This window comes from Archocentrus centrarchus, chromosome 18 (assembly GCF_007364275.1).
Source record: "Archocentrus centrarchus isolate MPI-CPG fArcCen1 chromosome 18, fArcCen1, whole genome shotgun sequence".
In the NCBI taxonomy this organism is placed as follows: domain Eukaryota; kingdom Metazoa; phylum Chordata; class Actinopteri; order Cichliformes; family Cichlidae; genus Archocentrus; species Archocentrus centrarchus.
Genome location: NC_044363.1, coordinates 18,163,955 through 18,186,763, shown reverse-complemented (window position 1 = coordinate 18,186,763; position 22,809 = coordinate 18,163,955). Strand labels below are relative to the sequence as shown.

The window sequence follows — 22,809 nt, the reverse complement described above, 5'->3', positions numbered from 1 at the left end:
ATGCGTTTGAAATTTACTGGTGTGAGTGAGGAGCAGAGTTCAAGAGGAGAGCTCAGCAGTGCACTGACACAGGAACACAGCCTGTTACATTTCCTACACTTGCAGTCAGTGTAGCTCAGTTACAGCAGCTTGTTCAATGGGAAGCACCCAGCAAAAAACATCTGACCTAATATTATTGTATAATTTTCCTCTTTATAATGCAAATTAACCCTTTTCCTGGACATACTGTGTGTTATGCTATTTTAGATAGGAATAATGTCTTGCTAAAATGTATCTGTGTTGCTTTTTGTGTGCACAATGCTTATTTTACTATCAGTAAAAGTTAATTAAATGAGAATAATATAAAATCAATCCAGTGGTCCTGTGATGATGATTGTTGCTTAAAAATGCAGGTGCAGTTCTGGGGATATGTGAACCAGGTGTGTGTGGTGTGTGTGTGTGTGTGTGTGTGTGTGTGTGTGTGTGTGTGTGTGTGTGTGTGTGTGTGTGTGTGTGTGTTTTTAATAACTGCTGACCTGTGGTTTGTTGACACTGGAAGCTGCAGTTTTGTTGCAGAGGTGGAAAGGCCTGCAATGCGCTCTTCTCTGTGCAAACAGGCATTACTGTCAGGCAGGTGGACCTCCAAATCGATGCGACTATAATTAGATTTGTGGCTTTAGGTAGTTTCTCAGAGCTATAAATTACATAATGTAGGTTTGGGAGATTAGTGTCCATAGTATGTGTTGAATCAGCATTTTTTTAATGATTTTTAAAAAATTTTTTAAATATATTAAGTCTTCCTTTGAATACAGTTTCAATGTGAATTTGATGTTAGCCCCGCATCACAAACGTAAACAAAAGCGTGCAGGTTTTTTTATGCGTGTGTGTTGTTGTGTCCACTGTGAGCGGATGTGAGGTGAGCTGTGACTGGTTTGCGTGTGAGAAGCACGTGACTGGCGAACAGCGTGTGACAAAGGTAGCTGTAGTGGACAGGTGTGAGCGGGGTCCACAATGTCAACCCTGCAGGAAGACTATTTTTATCATGGCATTGACATACAAACCTGGGTTAAATGAAGGCTGGGCACATGCAGGTATACTGATTTATACAGATTTTTTTTTTTGTACAGTAAATCTATAACAATTTAGATGTACACATTGTTATATACAACATACTGACACAAATCCTTTGGTGGGGGGGGGGGGGGGGGGGTTGTGTCAGGAAGGGCCTCCGGCATAAAAAAGCTAACAATCAAACATGTGAGTGACCCACTGTGGAGAGCAGTTGTGATAAGGGAGCAGCTGAAAGTAGCTTATCTTTACTTTACCACTTACACTAATCTGGTAATGCTTAGTGTCCTTTTCACAAAAAGCACTTTGGGATTTTATGAAAAGTTTATATTTAATTTATCCTTTTTTGAGGATTTCCTCAATATTTTCCGAGTCTGAAGCTTGGGCGTATGTGAGCTAGCTAAATTCATCTTCTGACATGTGACCGTTCTTAATGGGAGGTTAAGGTTGCCTGCAGCTTTTACATCTCGGCTGCAGAATGATGCATACCCTTTTTAAAGGGACTGGTTTTGCCTTTAAAAACCCTTAATAGCAGCACATCAGGTATTCAGATGTAACTTCATATGAAACCAGTTCTGATTTGTTATCGTGCTTCATACAGGGTCAGAAAAAACCAAAGCCATTGCAGAGGTGTCTGACACCTGTGCTCTGGTCTGAAAGCCACCAGGTGGTGATAGCTGTGTTTGCAAAAAGACTTTTAGGTCCTAACGAAGTCGGTGGGAACCCAGTTTTCTGACTTGACCTCTGTCAACACTTTCCTGCTTTGTTTATGGGCTCAGTCACTCCTTTTGCGTCATTAGATAAAGTCTATTGTGTAAACCTTGGTCTATGCTATGTCCAAAATCGAAGCTTATGTTAGTATGAAACTGAACGCTCATTGGATAACAATCTGTCAGTCACAAGGCATTAGCCAATAAGCATGCGATTTCACAGTCAGACCCGCCCCTGCTCATCACATTTGTGTTTTTTGCAACCAAGGTGGAGACGGCAGAAAAGCTCACCTCAAAGGCTTCAAAATGAGACTTCAGAAACCAGTGGGTGACATTATGGTAACTGCAGCCATGTTTTATGCTGTCTGCAGCTAAAATAAAGTCACTATTGACTTTTGGCTTCAGGACTTTGACCTGGGAGATGACTCAAACCCCACTCTCCCTGGTGAAGGTCCTACTTAATCCAGTTCAGCTCAGTGTCTTAGCTCCCGTGTCTTTTTTTCTCTTGTTATACTGCTCCTCTCTCACCTGATCTGGTCTGGGATGACCTCTGATTGGCTCCCGTCACAAGCTCAAAGCCTAAAAATCCAGCCCAGAGAATCCACTTCAACTCCAATATATTAATAGGATATAGATTTTTAACAAGCGTGCTGCTTTCCCAGCTTTAAGGTGCTTTCTGTGCTATGGAAAACCCTGAATTTGTAGAACACTGGGCTCAAAAGGCTTCAGTTATGAACCACAAGACAAAACAAAACCACACAGCAGAGGGGAGAAAATGCCAGAGAATGAAAAGGAATACCTTCCTGTGCATCCTAACCATTACTCTTTATTTAAACTAACTAAATTGAAAGAATGAGGTTATGGGCATAGAGATGAGCGCAGCAACAAAAGAATCCTGTCGTAGTTCATCGCAGCTATGCTGTGTGATGCTCGAAAAGCAGCACCTACAAACAATACCAGACTTCACAAAATGGTTTATAACAGATTCAACGGTTTTTCTACCACATGTGCTGCCAATTTTTCTAAAGCCCCGCTTATTGTTTCTAATTCTGCACTGTATCACAGACCTCATAATTTCCCTTTTTTTACAGTCAGCAGATTAAAACGCACCAAATCTTAAGACACGTAAAGCCACGCAGAGATTATCTGTGCTGGCAGCGTTTCCTGTAAGCCACAACGCTGTGCGCATTTTTATTCCAGGCAAACATATTTCTGTAATTAGATCAGCTTCGTCTGATCAACGGCACTAATTAGTGAAATCAGATACTGTAGACTTTTGTAATTAGATCTACACACTCTTTGGAAAAAGGCCTGTAAACAGTGAGGCAGTAGTGCAAAGAGGTGAGGTGTAATTTAAGCTTGTCCTGAAGGTTTATGTAATTATGCCTCTTGTTAGCAGAAGTGTGGTGTTTATATTTATTTACTTATTTATCTTTTCTTAGGACGTATGACGCAGAGAAATGAAGCTCTGAAAGTGTAAAGAGAGCCTTGATACATGTGAAGCAGCACTCACTCTGGACTAATCAAGTCAGCCACAGCCGACAGTAAACAGCTGTGTGTGTGTGTGTGTGTGTGTGTGTGTGTGTGTGTGTGTGTGTGTGTGTGTGTGTGTGTGTGTGTGTGTGTGTGTGGATGGTCAGCTGTGGAAGGCCATTTTGTGCGCACACAGGGTGCTGAGATTTATGTGCGAGGTAAACTCAATATAATCCCAGTTTATGGCTCCCATGTCAAATCGCACCCACTTTATGATGAAAGATTTCTTTTAAATGCAACCTCATTAAAAGAAGCATTACTAAAAGCATCTCATAATGTTTGATTTATTAATGACCAGGTCATCGTTCATTTTAAATGTTTTTTTTGTTTTTTTTGTGTGTGTGTAATTACTAACCTACATTTTTTTTCATAATAACAAAAAAGGTTCACACCTTGTACAAAGATGCTTAAGATATTAACAAAACCTACATGGAAAAAAGTTTGAATTTATTTTGAAGCTTTTGGATTTGTCACATTGATCTTCAAATTACCATCAATTTTATATTGATTTTATTATTTTTTTTAATTGATTCAAAGACTCATCCATCCATCTTTTTTTTTTTTTTTTAACATGACCAAGTGCGACCATGAAAGAGAAGGTGTCGATTCGCTGGTCGATCTACAGTCCTACCCTCACCTATGACCACAAGCACAAGGGTAGCTTCTCCTCCACACTGAAAGGACCCAGTTGAGGTGGTTCAGGCATCTGATAAGGACGACCTCGTAGGTGAGGTGTTCTGGAAGGAGAGCCTGGGACAGACCCAGGACACTCCAGAGAGATTACATCTCTCAGCTGGCTTGGGAACACCTTTGTGTCCTCCTGGAAGATCCATCAGAAGATGGATGGATGGATGGCTACATGTAGCTGACTTGATGGCGCAGAGTCACTTTTTTATTTTTTCCTTTCACCGAGGGAGAGAACTGGGGGGTGCTGTCGTCTGCAGGGCTGCAGCTCCAGTTAGCAGCAGCTATCTGCTAACCTCTTAGTCACAGCAGTGAGCTGGCATTGTGCATTCAGAAAGTATGAATGTTTACTTTAATCACCTAGTAGTTCTGCTGCCAGCTGGTGAGGGCAACAACCTTTAAACATCTAGTCGACACTAGTCGTGCCTATCCCTCCAATAAAGTAACATGTCTGTCTTCTGCTAGGATGTGTTTTTTTTTTTTTTTTTTTTTTTTTTCAGCAGCAGGGCCTGGTGTGAAATGGGGAATGCAGATAATTGAACATGTCAGTTCATAAAAAGCACGATGTTCTTGGTTTCAGCTCTGAGGCTGGCACGCTCTGAGCTGCAGGCAGCGCTGCAGTTGCGTCAGCACTTTGATGGACAGCCGGGCTGGCTGACATTATTAAGAGCTCCGAGCCTGTTCAGATGGGAAGAAGAGTGTGTGTGAGCATGTGTGTGTGTGTGTGTGTGCGTGTCAGATATTTTTTTTTTTTTTTTTTTGGGGGGGGGGGGGGGGGGGGGGGGGTCCTGCAGCCCTGGTTCCCCTGGGGGGATGTAGTCATGACAGGCATTCAGCTGGGCTAAACTGTGACCACACTTTACAAGAAGGACCTGTAAAAAGGCCCTGAGCCAGGATGGACCAACAGGTGCAGACAGAAGAAAGAGGAGAGGGGGTGGGGGTGGGGGTGCTGGGATGGAGGGTGACTTCATGCCGGTGGACTTTGTAGACACCACAGGCATTACAGCAGACTCTCGGTGGGGGTGGGAGGGATAATGAAGCATTACAGTACAGAGGAATAAAGGTATCAGCAGCTTTAGTTTCACATGTGTGGCAGTTAATTGTTTTTTATCCAAGGCTCCTTATATAAGCGTTTTGGATTTAATGAATCAGTGATTATGTTTGTGTCTCCAGGTTAAGTGAATCCTTGATTTCATTTAGCGCCACTTCAGCTTCTAATAGCTCTCCTTTGATGTAGGTGAGGCGTCACCCCTCTCATCTTTCCCACACTTTCTCAAGTTATTATTTTATATCTCATCATATTCTTAAATCCATTCCTTCCTCCCCGTCTCCTCCTCCTCCTCTCTGTCTTGGACTCTTACAGTTCACCTCAGGAATCCTGCCTTCTCAGCTGTCCACTGGTGTCCCATGGCATTCCAATTTAGCCTCCGCCACCTCCCTTTACTTCTTGCTTGTCCCCTCCCCTTCACACGCCTTTCCCCACCTCCCTGCTCCCTGTAACTCTCTGCCACCGTCCTCCATTCTCCTTCACACACCTCCTTGTCCCCTCTCCAGTTTGGCCTAGTGTTCTGTGTGTGTGTGCTGGATTAGGAGTCTGTCTAAATTTGGTCATGCCTGGGAAAGGAGATGAGCACCTGCTGGTTGGACAGGCGTCCCCTTCTCCCCTCCAGACCTTTACATCAAATTACACCAGGGCTTGGGCATTCCTGTCACTCCTCTCCGCTCCTTCACTTTGTTGCTTCTTTGTCTCCGAGTCTCCTTTTCTTTGACCTTCCATCTCAAATTCAGATTATATCAAATTTTGATTTATGGGTGTGAAAATCTAGTTTTCAAATGTCAAATTCTGGCAAAACACAACTGTTTGACTACAAAAAGTACTTGCACTACAGTATAAAAAGTCCTGCATTCTGAAGTGTGATTACAAATTAGGCTTGATCATACAAAATTCTGCAAAATACAAACAGCTTTCCAGTAAACTCCAATGCACTGTAATGGGAACCATTTTTTAAAATAGCAGAAAATGGAAACACCTATGCAAAGAAAGTACAAATGCCTCTAATTTGCATTCACATAAAGGACTTCCACTTACGAAGAGGACGAAATGATTACATAATCAAGAGTTCTTTTCAAAGTTTAAAAGAGTTTTGCTAGCGAGCAAAAACATGCACACAAACTCACAATGTTCTGCTAATAATGTGAAATATGAGGTTTTTGTTTTTTTGGGTATAAATACAGTACTGGACAAAAGTCTTGATCCACCCCTCACCTTTATATTTAGCTTCCAAGCAGTCAGACTTTCTTCTAATTTTTTTTTAAATTGGTCTTGAGCAACAGTTCTGCAGGTTTTACTTTCTTTGGCTGCTTTATCGCTTGTTTTCAGTCCACTCCTTTTATCTGACCATTTTCAGAGGAATGCGTTTTGTTTGTTAAGCTGCTTAACACTGACCCATGAATCATTAAAGCATTAAAAAGTCACTTAACTCAAGGGATGAACCAGTGTTGTGTCTACACATAACAGGCAACTTAGAAAAGAACCATTTTAAAATGTATCTTTAGGCACTCTGTTACTAGCAGATTGTATCAAAAACATATCATTTGTTCCTGTTTCTCTGGCATTTTTCATAGATTCAACTAAAGATAACACAGTCTGACAGACAGAAAATTGTGTTTTTGCACCAACAAGGTGTTTCCCAAAGAGCTATTAGGTGATGACTTATAGCTTAGCATATCTCAGCATGGTGTAGAGCATGTCCTTTAAATAATTTGAGGAAAGTGGACAAGTGGAGGACAAGAGAAGAAGTGTGAGGCCTAAAAACTGCAGATGAGTAGTATCTGAAAGTCAGACCATGTCATGGCTCATCCTTCAGTTGATTCATCTACTGGTATGCTAAATTACAAAAGAACTGGACTGAAAAAGGTCTGATGGAGTGATGAATCCAAATTTGAAGTTTTTGGTTCAAATCATTGTCGGTATGTACAGAGGAGGTCAGGAGAGGTACAGCAGTGAGGGTCTACAGCCATCTGTAAAACACAGTAGAGGCTCTGTCATGGTTCAGGGCATTTCAGTCAGTGGTGCTGGAGATCTTGTCTAAATTGACAGAATTATGAATCCAGAAAAGTAACATAAAATTTCGATCCACCATGGAATACCATCTGGAAAGCATCTAACTGTCAGCAGCTTCATCTTTCAACATGACAATGATCCCAAACACACTGCCAGTGCAGTAAAAGCACACAATGGAACGATTCCTGAAGATTACTTAAAGAAATAACAAGAAACCTGCCTGAGAGAGTTCAGACTGTGCTGAAGAATAAAGGTGGTCACACCAAATATTGACTTTCAAGCTCTTTAGATCAGTATAAACTCTGTATTTGCCTTATATACTAAATATAAAGAAATGAGGGGTGGCTCAAGACTTTTGCACATTACTGTATTAACTATATTTTAAGTGGTCACACCAAAAATAAATAAATAAATAAATAAAAGAACACAAGGTTGCCTGCATGCTTACATTACATCTGTTATATTAATGGAAATTCAGCCAATCACAAATCTTCTCCAGGAAAAGGAGAAAATCGGCCTGAGTGAGGTAGAGCCAGCCCTGAAAACTCTTTATGTAATGGTTTATCTATAAAATGTCTTAAAAATGATGAATATATTCAGTTTGCATTTACATAACATGGGGGGGCAGAAAATCATTAGAGCTGTGAAACAGGAACAAGGAAATGTGCAGCATCTTTGCTTGAAAAATTGCTTCAATTAGTCATCAGGTTAATTCATTTTCACTCCATCAACTAATTAGATAATCATTTCAGCTCTGGAGCACATGCAGAGATGAGGTGTCTGTATTTTGTCCTCATTCTAATTTGCTGCTTTTTCTCAGACACTGGTGTGGTTTCTCTTTTTTTTTTTTTCCTGTCAAATAAGCTCCTTTCCTCAGCTCCTCTCGCTGTCTCCCTGGCAGTTTCCTACTTTACTTCTCTGTCCACACTTGCGGATGCAGACGTGAAGCCCGGAAGCACATATAGGCATAAACACCCACTTACTTTAAAGGACATATGCATTTTTATTCTTAGTTTATTTAATATGCTCCGCTATAATGTTATGCTCTTACCTAGTGAGCACAAACCCTGTTTCATTGCTAATTTATACATCTCTCTCTCTCTCTCCCCGTCTCTCCTCACTCCACCCACACTATCATCTGTAGTTTAGTTATTCAGCTCATGTACTTATTCTGCTTCTACACCCCCGCATCCTCTAAACCCTGGCAAAGTTTTGGCTCTACAGCAGAAGCCCTAACGCACGCTCACGCTCCTGAGTCTGAACACACATCTTGTTTTCAGATTTAAGCTAAACAGCATGGAAAGCCTCTTAGAAATGCCTTTCAGCAGCTGATTGATTGATTGAATGGCCTGATGGAACCCACTGAATTGTCCCCTGCATGCACGCCTGACGCCATTAGGCAGTTTTCCAGACAGACTGAAAGCAAGCACTCAGCGCTTAAGAGCCATTTCTGTCTATTACACACGTCACCATCACTGAATGAGCAGTTTGGTTTCCAAAACGGGAGATTTGTAGCTGTTGAAAGATGCAACACCGACTAAAACGTGTGGGTTTTTTTTTTTTTTTTTTTTTTTTTATAGCAGGTACCTTGATAGATTAGACTCACACCACTAGCAGACTCATTTTACTATACTGGGATTTCCAGCTGCTTAGGAAATGGGCAGTACTGATACTTTTGCATGTAATTTGTAAATGTTAAAGTTCTGCCGGTTACATGTATTTATAGTGAATATCTTTCATACTCCTGTGAATTCATCTGGGAAGTTCAACAGCTTCAGAGCACACTTTAAAACAAACTGAGCCCAAAGTCAGATTGAACTAAGATCAAGCAGCCTGTCAAACTGGCATAAATGTCAGCGTGTGGATGCTCCCGCTCTCCGTCAGCAGCCGCAGTCACAGCAAGGTCACGATTCGAAGAGGACAGCGCGGGCCTCCCTAAGCGTTTTGTGACCCTGGTCTCAAAGGGGAAGCATCAAGCGATATATGCGCGTGTGTACATGCATGCATGTTTGTTGAAGGACGTTTTTCTGGCTCTGTGTGTATGTGCAGCAGGTAAAGTCTGTGAACATATATGCGGTGCGGGTGGAAATATGACCTGTGAGCCTGCATCTCTTCTCTCCTTCAGACCTTCACAGCTTGGTGTAACTCCCACTTGAGGAAGGCCGGGACACAGATTGAGAACATTGAAGAGGATTTCAGAAATGGCCTCAAACTCATGCTGCTGCTCGAGGTCATATCAGGTGGATGTCATCAGACACGCACATGCATGTGTACACATTTGAAAATTGAGTCATACTGAGTCGTATTTGGCTTTGGAAAGTCTTTGTTGTACATGTGCAGCATGTCTGTCAGATCTGCTCCTCTCTTGTGTCGTCCGGTTTGAAGACAAAGAAACTAAGATGGTGATGATCAAAATGGTCTGCTAGAATATTAAAAACTGTAGACCACAAACCAAAAACAGTGGCTACGGCTGTCCAGCATAAGTACAACCTTGGAGCTTTTGTGAATACCTAGAAATATTCTTCTGATTTATAAATGTGTTCTTTGGTGTTAATAAACTGACAGCCTAGTCAGAATGTTCATGAGTTATCTCCAGACCTTATGTTTGATTAAAAAGTCCAAAAAAAACCATGAAGTCTCACATCTGTACAGCAGGAGAGGGCGTGTTCTTGGTGAGATCATATTTTTCCTTGGCACTCAACTCAAACAGTAACCGGTGATCTAATCCATCTTTTTCTTGTCCTTTCAGGCGAGAGGCTGCCCAAACCCGACAAAGGCAAGATGCGTTTCCACAAGATCGCCAACGTTAACAAAGCTTTGGACTTCATCTGCAGCAAGGGGGTCAAGCTGGTGTCTATTGGTGCTGAGGGTGAGACAGATGACTCCATCTCTATGTTGTCTGCTACCCACTGTACTATCCCCCTTAAAAAAAAAAAAAAGATATCACATTGTAGTATTTTTGCACATCTTTAGCCCACATTAGAGATGACACTTTAATGGCATCAAGAAAGTAAACTGCACATCCCCCAACTGGGACCAAACGTGATGAATTAACTGCAAAAATACTTAAATTTAGCAGAAGCTTCAGTGCAAGTGAAGCTTTTTTTTTTAATCAGTTAATTTTTTTTTTCCTGTTGTTTGATTGACTTGACATAAGAGAGATGATAGATCCCTGATAGAATAACATTAAATCCAAAGGTGACATTGATGCCATCATTTTAAATAATTTTATTGTTTACTAAGATTAAACAGAAACAGAGAAAAATAACCTAAAAAAAATGAGTGCACTAAAGTAAAAAAGACTGAAGCTCATGCAGCAGAGAAATACGTCTGCTCCATAACTTCAATTCTGAAGAAAGAAGTTTATAGGCACACAGTCTGACTAAATTAATCTGGATCTGCAGACACGAGTACAGTAAGTCGCATCTGCGTGTGTTTGGTTTTGCAGAAATCGTCGACGGTAACGTGAAGATGACTCTCGGTATGATCTGGACCATCATCCTGCGTTTCGCCATCCAGGACATCTCAGTGGAAGGTGCGTTTCCGTAAAGCAACACTGAATCTTATCAACCACGAGCTTAAATTGAAGCTGTAAAATGCTGAAATAAATAGTCCTGCTGATAATGCGTTAATAATGAGACTTTATGAGAGTGCACAGAAATCCACTGGAGCGGTCAGCGTGCCTGCTGCACGAGTACGACAAACAGGGACAGTTTTCTTTGTGCTGGTTTGGGTTTCTTACTTAAAATCACTTAGAAGCACAGTTACACATTTCTTACTATAATACACAAAATCTCTGTGTGTTTGTTTGGCCGCCAACTCCTCCTACACAGTCAGGAGTTGAGCAACCAAACTTGGCACAGAGGTACGTCTTAGGCCCCTGAAGCACCGAGCAGTGGGCTAAAATGACCTGTTTTTTTGCCTTTATGCACCTACAACACCTTATGAAAGCAAACCAACAGCACGAGCAGGCCAAACGACACTGCAGCATGGACATGTACGAGTCGGTTAAATGCTTGAAGTGCATTTTGGGTCAGTAACGCCTTTATCTTAGAAAATGAGGAAACCCATAATGAGTCTCCTTTAAACTAGGCTCTGACACGCATACACACGTGTATACTGTTGCAGCTGTAGATGCTCATATTAAACGACCTTTTTCAGATTTCTAAGCACTTCGTTTTAGACAGTTATCTCTACGTTCAGCTCTGTATGATGTCACTGAGAGCAGATATCCATAATATGGTCATCTCAGGCACAATCTTCTGTTTGCAATGTTCTGTTTGCCAATCAAAGAGGAAGAGGAACTAAAATGTCCTGTTTCACACAGTTTGGCTGCACCAAATTAATACAAGTTAATAAGGCTTATTTTGAACTGTGAATCATGCATGTGACCTGGTAGCAAATACAGTAGAAGGGTCACCTAGACAACCGCAGCCTGGAATAGCCACAAAGCTGCACGACGAGTGCGTTGCATTCAGTGCGGATGCAGTTTTAGATTAAAACTGCATCCACACTGGAAATGAATATAATAGATCTGCTTTGATGCAGTGTGTGTGTGTGTGTGTGTGTGTGTGTGTGTGTGTGTGTGTGTGTGTGTGTGTGTGTGTGTGTGTGTGTGTGTGTGATTTGTTGCTTACTTGTTTGGTAATCCCTTCCATCCCAGCCCCGAGCTGCATTTGCGCCTCATGCCATTTTATTTAACCTTAATGCTGTCAGCAGGTCAACCCACAATAAATTCTTGTTTACAAAGACTCTGACCTTGTTCACTCTGTCCTTCCCTGTGCATCTGCCCCCCCCCCCCACCACCACCACCACCACCACCACCACCACACACACGCTTACCTTCAAGTCATCTCCTTTAACTCTGCTTTTATTGCTCCTGCTCTTCAATCATCTTCTGCTGTCATACAGCTTGACTTTCTTTGCCATCGACCTCGCTCTAACCTCTCATAACTCCTCTTCCCTCCACTAGTGCAGGAAATTATCTTTAAGCCACCTGTCAGACAAGCCTGAGAAATATATTGAGTGCTGAAATCATACAGCATTTTTTTTAATGCCAGATTTTGATTCTAAACATCTCTTTTTAGGGTTTCTTTCTGCAGTATTTCCACCTTTGACAGCTGACTCTCCTTTTTCTTCATCACTCTCTCATCCTGCGCCTCTTTTCTGACGGTCCAGGGGTCCTCAGCATCATTCTTCTTCTCTTAATATTTGAAATAACATAAACCCATCTAAAATGACCTCCTCTTTCCTCTCCTCAACTTTTCCAGAGACCTCTGCTAAGGAGGGTCTGCTGCTGTGGTGCCAGAGGAAGACCGCCCCCTACAGGAACGTCAATGTACAGAACTTCCACATTAGGTGGGTGAGCAATGCCGAACTGTGGCACTGACAGGGAACTGCAGTCATTCAGCTCATAATTCTGTTCTGATGATTTCTTTCTGTTACTTTTGTCTCCCTCCGTGTCACCCACTCGTCATTTTGACACCTCCCTAAATTGATGTCATCTGCTTTTTTCTTTTTCATGGTTCCCTTTAACCCACCTCTCTCTCCACGCCTCTTCACTTTTCTTGCCTTTCTGTCTGTTTCTTCACTCGTGCCCCCCTCCCCCTTCTCATGGCTCAGTTGGAAGGATGGCCTGGCCCTGTGTGCCCTCATCCACAGACACAGACCCGACCTCATTGACTACTCCAAACTGAGAAAGGTGGCCTGTCCTTCCCTACTTTCCCCTCTATTTTCAACCTTTATACTGAATCATAATTAATACACCCTGTTTACATCTTCAGTAAACTTGCCAACCCAAAGTACTGTCCAGATATTTGAAGCTATATTAGAGGAGTGTTAATAAATAACAGTTTTTCTTATTCAAAATTGTGTCCTTTAAATTTGGATGTGATGTAGGAAAGAAACAGAGCTGGAAACCGTTTGCTTGCCAGAACTGGCACTGAAACATTTATTAATGAGGTTTATTTATCACATTGTGGATCAAAATACTCATCAAACCCACTTCCTTATGTGTTCCTTAGCGTGCACGTGTGACACTAATTGTCTGTGCCTTCAGGACGACCCCATCGGTAACCTGAACACCGCCTTCGAGGTGGCTGAGAAGTACCTGGACATCCCTAAGATGCTTGACGCTGAAGGTGAGGCCGTGAAATGTCAATCAAAGTGACAAAGCTGTGCAGGAACTCATTTCTTTCCTTATGCTGACACGCACGCGCGCGCGCACACACACAGCGATGACCTCCGCTGCAGCGAGATGCATGATGGCAGATGGTTCTTTCTTACTTGGAAATTCAACCATCTGCAGTAAAACACAAATGCATTTAAATCACTTTAAAAGCATCCACTCCGGCACTGATGGTTCTGACCTTGGAAATATGACTACTTACTCGGCAAATGTCCCAAAGTGAGTGATTAATGCAAGAATAAATCATAATGTTCTTTACTTTTCAAGGCCACATTTTAATTGAGTATATATTTAATATAATTTCTATTTAAAAAATGCTTTTTGCAGCTTTTCAGAATAAAATGTTGCAAAAATTGATATTTTGCACCTTCAGATATCGTGAACACACCCAAACCTGATGAGAAGGCCATCATGACCTATGTATCCTGCTTCTACCACGCCTTTGCCGGTGCTGAACAGGTGAGCCGGTGTTATTGTGTTTTGGGAGGTAAGGTACTTTTGGCTGCTCCCTTACCATAAAGGGGGAGCAGCAGCAGATGGAGCTGCATGTCTGAGTTTTACGGTATAATTTTTTTCATGGATCGAGATCCTCACAGTGCAAACGTGCCAGCAAGCGTTCCCATTCTAATTGATTAAATCAGATGACACGTGAAACACTGTCATTGTGACATAACGGCAGCGCTGAGTAAATGTGAGAGCTGCGTGAATCTCTGTAATCAGCTGTTGCTACTCTCCCTCTCAGGCTGAGACAGCTGCCAACCGTATCTGCAAGGTGCTGGCCGTCAACCAGGAGAATGAGAAACTGATGGAGGAGTACGAGAAGCTGGCCAGCGAGGTGAGAAACCGCTGCAACCGCAGAACTCCCACTCTCAGTCTGTCCTGCACTTCCTCCTCTGCAGCGACACTTCTCTTCACTCTTTCTGCTCCTTCCACTGAATTCAATAACATCATTGCATGAAAACTGATTTTTCACTGCTATAGAAGCCTAAAAAGGAAAGCTGAGGACTAAACACATTTTATATTGTGCAGAAAATATGAAGCAATCACAATGATAACTTGTAGTTTAGCACTTTAAAGTCTGCAAACCCAAAATCCTGACTGAAAAATGTCAAAGTAGCTGTTTTAGTTTTTGAAGAAATCCCAGCTACTTCTGATGATTTTCAGTGATATGATTTCAGTTCAGTGGGGGTTCCGTTTATTCAATTTAGACCTCAAATTTAATTGCACTTGTCAGACGACCCAGGGTTGAATTTATAGTATATCAGGAAAGTGCACAAAAGGCTTTAGATTTATAGATCGGGGAGGTCGTTTGTTTGTTTGTTTTCCAGGCTCGGGTGTCAGGGTTAGTTGGCAGGAGAGTTACGGATTAGCAGGGCAACCATTTAGAAAGCACAGTGGGGTTAAGAAGGATTAACAGAAATTCAGCAGCCGACCGAGACGGACAGTTTCTGAAAACTGTGTCTTCATCTGATTTTTACTTACAGTACTGTGCAGAAGTCTTGAGCCTTCCCTCATTTCTTTGTATTTTGCTTCCAAAGAGCCAGACTTTATCATTTTTAAAGTTCTCCTTTGGACACTGGCTGCTTTTTCACTCATTTCAGGCTCGTTAGAACTGTGCAAATTCTGTTCTTGCCTTTTATTTACTGTATTTCCATGTATGTTTGCACATGTTTCACTGTACCATTGCCATTTTCCTGACAACATATTAATAAATGAGGGGTGACTCGAGGCTTTTTCACAGCACCATATTTTTTGCAGGGTAATCAATCAATCAGATATATAATATATATAATCAGCGATATCAATATCTAAAGTCAGCTAGCATCATGTTTCCTACCTATATAAAACATGAAGCCATTGTTTCACTAAAGACAAAATATTCCCCTTAGACTTTGATACCGTCAGCAGGTCATTTGATACAGCCGACCTACTGTGTGCCTATAAACTGCAGACAAAACAAACACCCTGAGTAACCTTTGCATTTCCCCTTTTCTGCAGCTTCTCGAGTGGATCCGCCGCACCATCCCCTGGCTGGAGAACCGCGCGGCGGAGCAGACCATGCGCGCCATGCAGCAGAAGTTGGAGGATTTCCGTGACTACCGTCGCGTCCACAAGCCGCCCCGCGTGCAGGAGAAATGCCAGCTGGAGATCAACTTCAACACCCTGCAGACCAAGCTGAGGCTCAGCAACAGGCCCGCCTTCATGCCCTCTGAGGGCAAGATGGTGTCGGTGAGTTTGTAAATTATTCCCAAACCAAGTGAACAAAAACTGTTCCCTTAGCTTCAAAATCCTCACTGCAAAACATCAGTTTCCAAAGAGGAAACGAGTAGAAAAAGGGGACACATTCAGACGCGTATTGGTGGTTAGGTACGGGCACTTTAGTTAAGGTTAGGGATAGATAGTAGTTTTGGTTAAATGTTGTGGCTCATGACGCTGTAGACTGTATTAATCTGGACCTCAAGCTTTCCAGAACGAGAACTGTGTTTTCAGGGCCTAAATAAGAAAAGGAAGATTAAGATGTATTCATCATCACTGCATTCCTTTCTTTTGTTGCATAAAGCACGAATTCAAAGAGACGTGTGTGTGTTTTTTTGTTTTTTTTTATTTACTAAAAAGAAAATGTTCATATCTACTTTCTGAGAAATTTACAGATATTAAAATGCTCTCAAGGTCTACAGCCTTGAATAATTTCAAAGGCAGAGTAAAGCAGGTCTCCAAGCTCTCAAGTCTCCTCAAACATGCCGATAATACAGCTAAAGAGCCTCATCCTTAGCATACAGTAATAATTAAAGCTCTCTCTCTCTCCTTCAGGATATTGCAAATGCCTGGAAGGGCCTGGAGCAGGTGGAGAAGGGCTACGAGGACTGGCTGCTGACAGAGATCCGCCGCCTGGAGAGACTCGACCACCTGGCCGAGAAGTTCAAGCAGAAGTGCGGCATGCATGAGACCTGGACTGCAGGTAGGAATGAGGCAGAGTAAATGGAAATTAGATGGACTGCAGGATCTGGATTATTAATTTGTGTTTTGTTCCTATCACAAAGAGTGACAAATGAAGATGTGAAGCTGCAAAAGAAACAGTTATCAGATACAAAAGGATGCTGTCGTGCTCTGTTGAGTTTTATGATTTATATTTGAGATCAAATTATTATTTTTGTAGTGTTTTATCCTCCATGAACTGAGAGTCTTCCCACTTCACTAATAGGGTAAAATGCCAAATAACCCTTAAAACCACATCAAAGTATTATAAATCTCACAGTAAAATTATACAGAGCGATCTAATAATTCATGGGGACGATGAAATGCTACAGCGAGTCAGAGTAAAAGAACGAACTGCAGTGAAGATATAAAAATCAGAGGCTGAGCTGAAGTGAGACCTGTAAAACTTTACAGCCTGACTTTTCACTGTGAAGAGGAGTCACTTTAAAATGATTGTGTGTTTCAGGTAAGGAGGACCTGCTGTCCCAGAAGGACTATGAGTCGGCCTCTCTGATGGAGATCAGAGCCCTGATGAGGAAGCACGAGGCCTTCGAGAGCGACCTCGCCGCACACCAGGACAGAGTGGAGCAGATTGCTGCCATCGCCCAGGAGCTGAAGTAAGAGGCAGGGATGGAGAGGGACAGAGCGGAAGATGGACAGATGTTTTAAAGTGTCGTACGTGGGGACAGCTGGAGTTTTAGAGGCTTCCTGGTTGGAATTTTATTCTGTGTGGGAACCTCATTCGAACAGATTCGTGCCTACGTTGGGCGTTAAGGTCATGGGGAGAAATGGAGAAATGAAACTGTGATTGGGTGGCGAAATTATTATTCTACAATTTTTTTTTTCTACATAATGAGTTTTTTTAATGAGATAATGCTCATTTTAAAAACTGCGGGAGGAACAGCAGGGAAGAAAGTGAGTAACTGAAGCGTTTCACGAGTCGTGCTGGGAGAGATGTCGAGAGCCAAGAACAAAAGATGCAACAGATGAGTGGAAAGCATATTAATGAGAGCTAAAAAGATGAAAGGGTGGTTCACGAGAGAGCGGAAACCTCTGATCTCACCATTTCCTTATCCTCCAGTTTCCTCTGGGCTTTTTTTTTTTTTTTTCCCAGATAGCCTTGAGATGACTTCTTTGATGTTACAGTATGTGAGCTGATCAGCACTGTAAAGCTGAAAACGTACAGTATAATTTTATCAGTGAGGACTTCAAAAGCACAAATCGTGACCTCAGTAGCAAAAAAGTTCTTAGATGACCCCTTGACTCAAAGAAGGGTAAAATATCAACGCATTAAAAAAAGGACATTAAATATTCCAATACAGTGATTTTGAAAAATGTGATCACTTCACAGAAGAGTTTCCTCATGAGTTTACTGTACCGTAGATGATTTATTAGAGATGCAGTGAGTTCCGCTGACTTTCAGCTATTATTTGAATTAGTTTTGTAAGTCCATCCATCTATTTTCTTCTGCTTATCTTTTGGAAATGTGATGTCACTGAATCGGTTCCCCGCCCCTCCCCCTCCAGTGAGCTGGACTACCATGATGCTGCTACAGTCAACACCCGCTGCCAGGGTATCTGTGACCAGTGGGACAATCTGGGCACCCTCACCCAGAAGAGGAGGGACGCACTGGAGGTAAACCTAAAAAAGCGATCAGCTGGTGCATGTGGAAAAACATTTGGAGGGAAAGGGCAAAACTGACTCGGATGATAGGCAGCAGCACAAAGTGGAGTCCCACATAACGGTAGGGGACAGTGACTGGAGCCCTCTGATTATCTCTGGAAAGTAGCAGAACACACCTCTCCAGGGTATACCAGACTGGGACAGCTGGATAATCCTGAACTGGATGGATGGATGGATGGATGGATGGATGGATGGATGGATGAGTAGCAGAACACTGATGCAGACTTTGGATGAGATGGTGATGTGGGGAGGACGCAGGATGGATGACAGGTGGCCTAAAATTGCTGATTGCGGTTAATTTATGTAGCTGGGATTAGTGGCTGATTGGCTGGGAGAATGTGGTCAGGCTTAGATGATTGGACAGGAGGAATGACAGAAATTATTTTGACCCTGTGGGAAAGCAGAGATAAACTTACAAATAAAGCTTATAAACTAGATTTGCCTGTAATAATGAAAAACACAGTTTCACTAATTAATGTGAATTTGATTTTTGGTGATTAGACTCAAATATTATGAGGAGAGGGTGGCAGTGGAGGGAAGTATAAGGTTCAGGGAGGGTGGCTGTATGCCTCAGTGAGGGGTGGTGGAGGGAAGCAGCAGACAAACAGTGGACAGCTCTGTGAGATCAGAAACCAGCAGAGAGATGCAGGGAAAGTGGACAGAGAGGAGACTGAAAGCTGATGACATGCAGCAGCGACTGATGGAAACTTGGATTAGGAGGGGTTGCATGTGAAGGGACTGAAAAGCAGAATTCCAGTGATTACAGGAAGTGACAGAGTTGCAGAACGCAGGCAGAAAGATCACAATTTCAGAATTACAACTGAGTGAAGCTGTGAGGTTCTGTGAGGACAGCGGACACATATGGCTAACGTGAGCGAAGACTTCTTCCCCTCAGCCAAAGCTTGGGTGATGATTTCTTTGATTGCCAAATGTTTTTATGACACTCAGTGAGCAGTCCACAAACTAGCAGCAAAAACAATATAAACAGTGCAAATAACAGATTTTCTCCTTGTCTCAGATTGAAAGCATCTGCTGTTTGTATCCACACCTCTGCTTTGGCATCATCAGTGTGTTTGTCTCTGTGACGGCAGCGTGTGGAGAAGCTGTGGGAGACCATTGACCAGTTGTACCTGGAGTTCGCCAAGAGGGCGGCGCCCTTCAACAACTGGATGGATGGAGCCATGGAGGACCTGCAGGATATGTTCATTGTCCACAGCATTGAAGAGATCCAGGTACCCTCTGTTTTTTTTGAGGGGGTTGTGTGTCCATATTTATTCATGAGTTTTTTGTTTCATTTTTAACTCCCTCAGGTTCCTGATTTCAGTGCCTGACAGAATTCCAAATAATGACCCTCATCAATCATGTTTCTCTCATTTTAAGCATCCCTAAAAACTTTTATTTCTATGAAGTTCCACAGACAATAACCCTGAAGTCTCATGCATATTGGTCTTTGATTTGAACCTAACAGAAATATTGTAAATGATAATAAAGAAAAATGAATAAAGCATAGAAAAGTAGCAGGACTTTTAGAGGCATCTATCACATTTGCTCATCTGTGTTCTTCTCCCATACAGAGTCTCATCACAGCTCATGACCAGTTCAAGGCCACTCTGCCCGAGGCCGACAAGGAGCGCATGGCCACTTTGGGCATCCACAACGAGATCCTGAAGATTGCCCAGACCTACGGCATCAAGCTGTCCGGAATCAACCCGTATACCAACCTCAGCCCCCAGGACATCAGCACTAAGTGGGACACTGTGAGTCAAGTCAAACGTACCCCAGAATCATGAGTTCAAAGTCCAGCAGCAGCAGTTGGAAGTAGCAAACTGGTCATTGTATTATAGACACAATGAGATGAGGAGTGTGGTTGCTCTTTAAATCTGCTTTCAGTTGTGGTCTGTGCAAGTTACCATTATGTAAGCAGCAAATGTCAACCTGGCTCTCTCTCGCTCTCTCTCGCTCTCTCGCTCTCTCTCTCTCTCTCTCCTCTCTCTCTCTCTCTCTCTCTCCTCTCTCTCTCTCTCTGTGTGTGTGCACTGCATTTGGTCATCCAGCTAATAATGGTGCAGTGCAAACATAGCGACCGGTCAGGAATAGTACAGTGCATGTAGGTTAGAGTGACACTCAACACTGCTGGCTGCAAGCTCTCAGGGGAGATCAAAATAACTCCACAGGACAGCCTGTCAGTGCAGTCGTAGTGTGACACGCATCAGACCATCTGTGCTCGAGAACAAGATTTTTTTTCTTTCTTTTCCTTTGGGGAATCATGAAGAAACAATCTGGACTGAAAAACTATGCATATAAACTTAGAAAATATGGACTTTATTTGGGCAAAGGCAATAATAATAATCGGTTCATTTAAAAATGAGTTCTTAGAAATGCAAGAGGCAGTGAGGCCTTTAATTAAAATGTAATAAAATATGGTCACACAAAGGTTTGAAAATTACAGAATAAGAATTATCAAGTACATCCACATAAACGTCCACATACTCTTGACCAGTTTTAAACCGTGTCTGCAGGTGAAGCACCTCGTGCCCCTCAGAGACCAAATGCTTCAGGAGGAGGTGGCCAGGCAGCAGGCCAACGAGAGACTGAGGCGCCAGTTTGCCGCCCAGGCCAACATCATTGGACCCTGGATTCAAACCAAGATGGAGGTACGAGATGGAGGTGTTTCTGTAACACGGCACCAGTCGTGCTGTTTTTTTTTTGTTTTTTTTTGTCTGTAAATCTGTGCAGTCAGATCAACAGGACATATTGAGACTTTAACAATAATGCTCAGCTGGGAAACAGAAAACCGTATGTGAAATTCTCTTAAATACTCAAACCTCTTGCCTTATGGCACTAAAAATGATAGTGCCATAAGGCACTGAGTTCAAATGTAAAAATACATTTGAACTCAGCATATAAACAAATGGATCTATGCAGCTATTATAGAAGAGTGCCAGGGCTGCATTTAAAGAAATGGTTAGTGCTGCATTTCCTCATCGCTTCCCGTCTCTGCAGGAGATCAGCCACGTGTCTGTGGACATCGCCGGCTCCCTGGAGGAACAGATGAACAGCCTGAAGCAGTACGAGCAGAACATCATCAACTACAAATCCAACATCGACAAGCTGGAGGGAGACCACCAGCTCATCCAGGAGTCCCTCATCTTCGACAACAAGCACACCAACTACACCATGGAGGTGTGCGTGCAGACCGCAGCCCCGCAAACAGGCTCAGCGTTCAAACCTCCAGCTTTCCTTTATTTAGAGTGTACGTTACCTCCATTTTATTTCCTTCTGTTTCTCCCCCCCTGCAGCACGTCCGTGTGGGCTGGGAGCAGCTGCTCACCACTATCGCCAGAACCATCAACGAGGTCGAGAACCAGATCCTGACCCGCGATGCCAAGGGCATCAGCCAGGAACAGCTCAACGAGTTCAGGGCCTCCTTCAACCACTTCGACAGGGTAAGGAGAAGTGTGTGTGTGTGTGTGTGTGTGTGGTCCCTCATACCGTATAAATCGGTAGTTTTTTAACTTATTTTTGGCATCTCCTACTTAAGAAGCTGAAAAAGTTCCAATACATCACTTCAGTTAATGTGAGGAATTAATTCCTGGGCATTATTACTGGGCTGCACCTTCTCATTTTATATCTCCTCTCTCTGATACAGTAATAACATGGATACACTGTATTGTTCCTTTGCAGAAGAGAAACGGCATGATGGACCCAGACGACTTCCGTGCTTGTCTCATCTCCATGGGTTACGATCTGGTCAGTGGTCAGAAACTCGTAGGCTTGACTTGTTCAAATCTGAAGTGAAGTATAAGGATGAAGTGATTCATTTATGCAGTAATGATGTTGAAGCAATGAATGCTTTTGCTGACAGGGTGAGGTGGAGTTTGCACGCATCATGACCCTGGTGGACCCAAACAACACGGGCGTTGTGACCTTCCAGGCCTTCATCGACTTCATGACCCGCGAGACCGCTGAAACCGACACTGCAGAACAGGTCATGGCCTCCTTCAAGATTCTGGCTTCAGACAAGGTGAGCAGACAGATACGGCATCTCCTTACTTTACATCCGATATGCGCACGATCAGGTTTAGGTCATTTCTTTTTAGGATACACTCTATGGACAAAAGTACTCGGCCACATTACAGGAGCTGCTCGTACATGGAAGCCCACACTTTGAAGTGCTGGTGTTAATGACAGAGGAGGTTTGGAGCGCTGCAGTTACTGAGTCAGCTTGATTTTGTACACCTCTGGCAATGGGACTGAAAACACCTGAATTCAAATATTAAAAGACTCTGTGGCCTAACACTTTGGGCCATATAGTGTATCTGGGCTTCTGCTAGATAAATTTGAAAAGCTAAATTGTTGCCAGACTATATCCAGTGGTTTTAAGATTGCATTTCAGTAAACACAATCCCTCTGTGCCTTCAAATTTGGACTGTTAACCTGCATCCAACCAAAGCCTCCTTACATGTGATTAGTTAGTACAGCTCAGACTACACCATGAAGTTTCTGGTATTTAACATCTTGTCTTTTCACTACTGAGTCAGTATATATTTATAGTATTTAGTTTGTATTTGCTAACCACAGGAAGATCATGGTTGTGCCACAAGAATTTCAAGATGTCTGACAGGTTGTAAACAAACAAGCTTTGTTAAACGATAAAAACAAGAATCCTGCTTCTGAAGTAAAGGATTACGAAAACCTGATTTCTTCAGGCCAGTGCATTTTCTCGTTGATGGTTGTGGTTTCTAACAAAAATAGATCTATAACATAGTTAGACTTGGCCTAATTATAAATACAAATTACAGACATAAAAGAAATATCAGAATCAGGTTTGTGGTCATTTTTGAAATATTGTCACCACAGCACAGTCTGCTCATTAGAGAGCATTAATTGTAAGTTGATAAGACTTTTTTTAAAAAGTGCACATG

General features: G+C 42.5%; 1 protein-coding gene across 1 annotated transcript in view; it reads left to right on the top strand.

Moving 5' to 3' along the window:
* The window catches only part of actn3b (actinin alpha 3b), a 36,309-nt gene that overhangs the window by 12,353 nt on the left and 1,147 nt on the right, over nt 1-22,809 (top strand). The window contains exons 2-20 of the mRNA XM_030753416.1: nt 9,164-9,278; nt 9,788-9,907; nt 10,487-10,573; nt 12,309-12,396; nt 12,661-12,739; nt 13,097-13,178; nt 13,599-13,684; nt 13,968-14,060; nt 15,224-15,454; nt 16,037-16,184; nt 16,668-16,818; nt 17,728-17,836; nt 18,976-19,116; nt 19,459-19,641; nt 20,404-20,538; nt 20,888-21,067; nt 21,184-21,330; nt 21,569-21,634; nt 21,750-21,908. Of these exons, the coding sequence (XP_030609276.1) occupies nt 9,164-9,278; nt 9,788-9,907; nt 10,487-10,573; nt 12,309-12,396; nt 12,661-12,739; nt 13,097-13,178; nt 13,599-13,684; nt 13,968-14,060; nt 15,224-15,454; nt 16,037-16,184; nt 16,668-16,818; nt 17,728-17,836; nt 18,976-19,116; nt 19,459-19,641; nt 20,404-20,538; nt 20,888-21,067; nt 21,184-21,330; nt 21,569-21,634; nt 21,750-21,908 (2,400 nt within the window). The remainder of the gene's footprint in view (nt 1-9,163; nt 9,279-9,787; nt 9,908-10,486; nt 10,574-12,308; nt 12,397-12,660; nt 12,740-13,096; nt 13,179-13,598; nt 13,685-13,967; nt 14,061-15,223; nt 15,455-16,036; nt 16,185-16,667; nt 16,819-17,727; nt 17,837-18,975; nt 19,117-19,458; nt 19,642-20,403; nt 20,539-20,887; nt 21,068-21,183; nt 21,331-21,568; nt 21,635-21,749; nt 21,909-22,809) is intronic.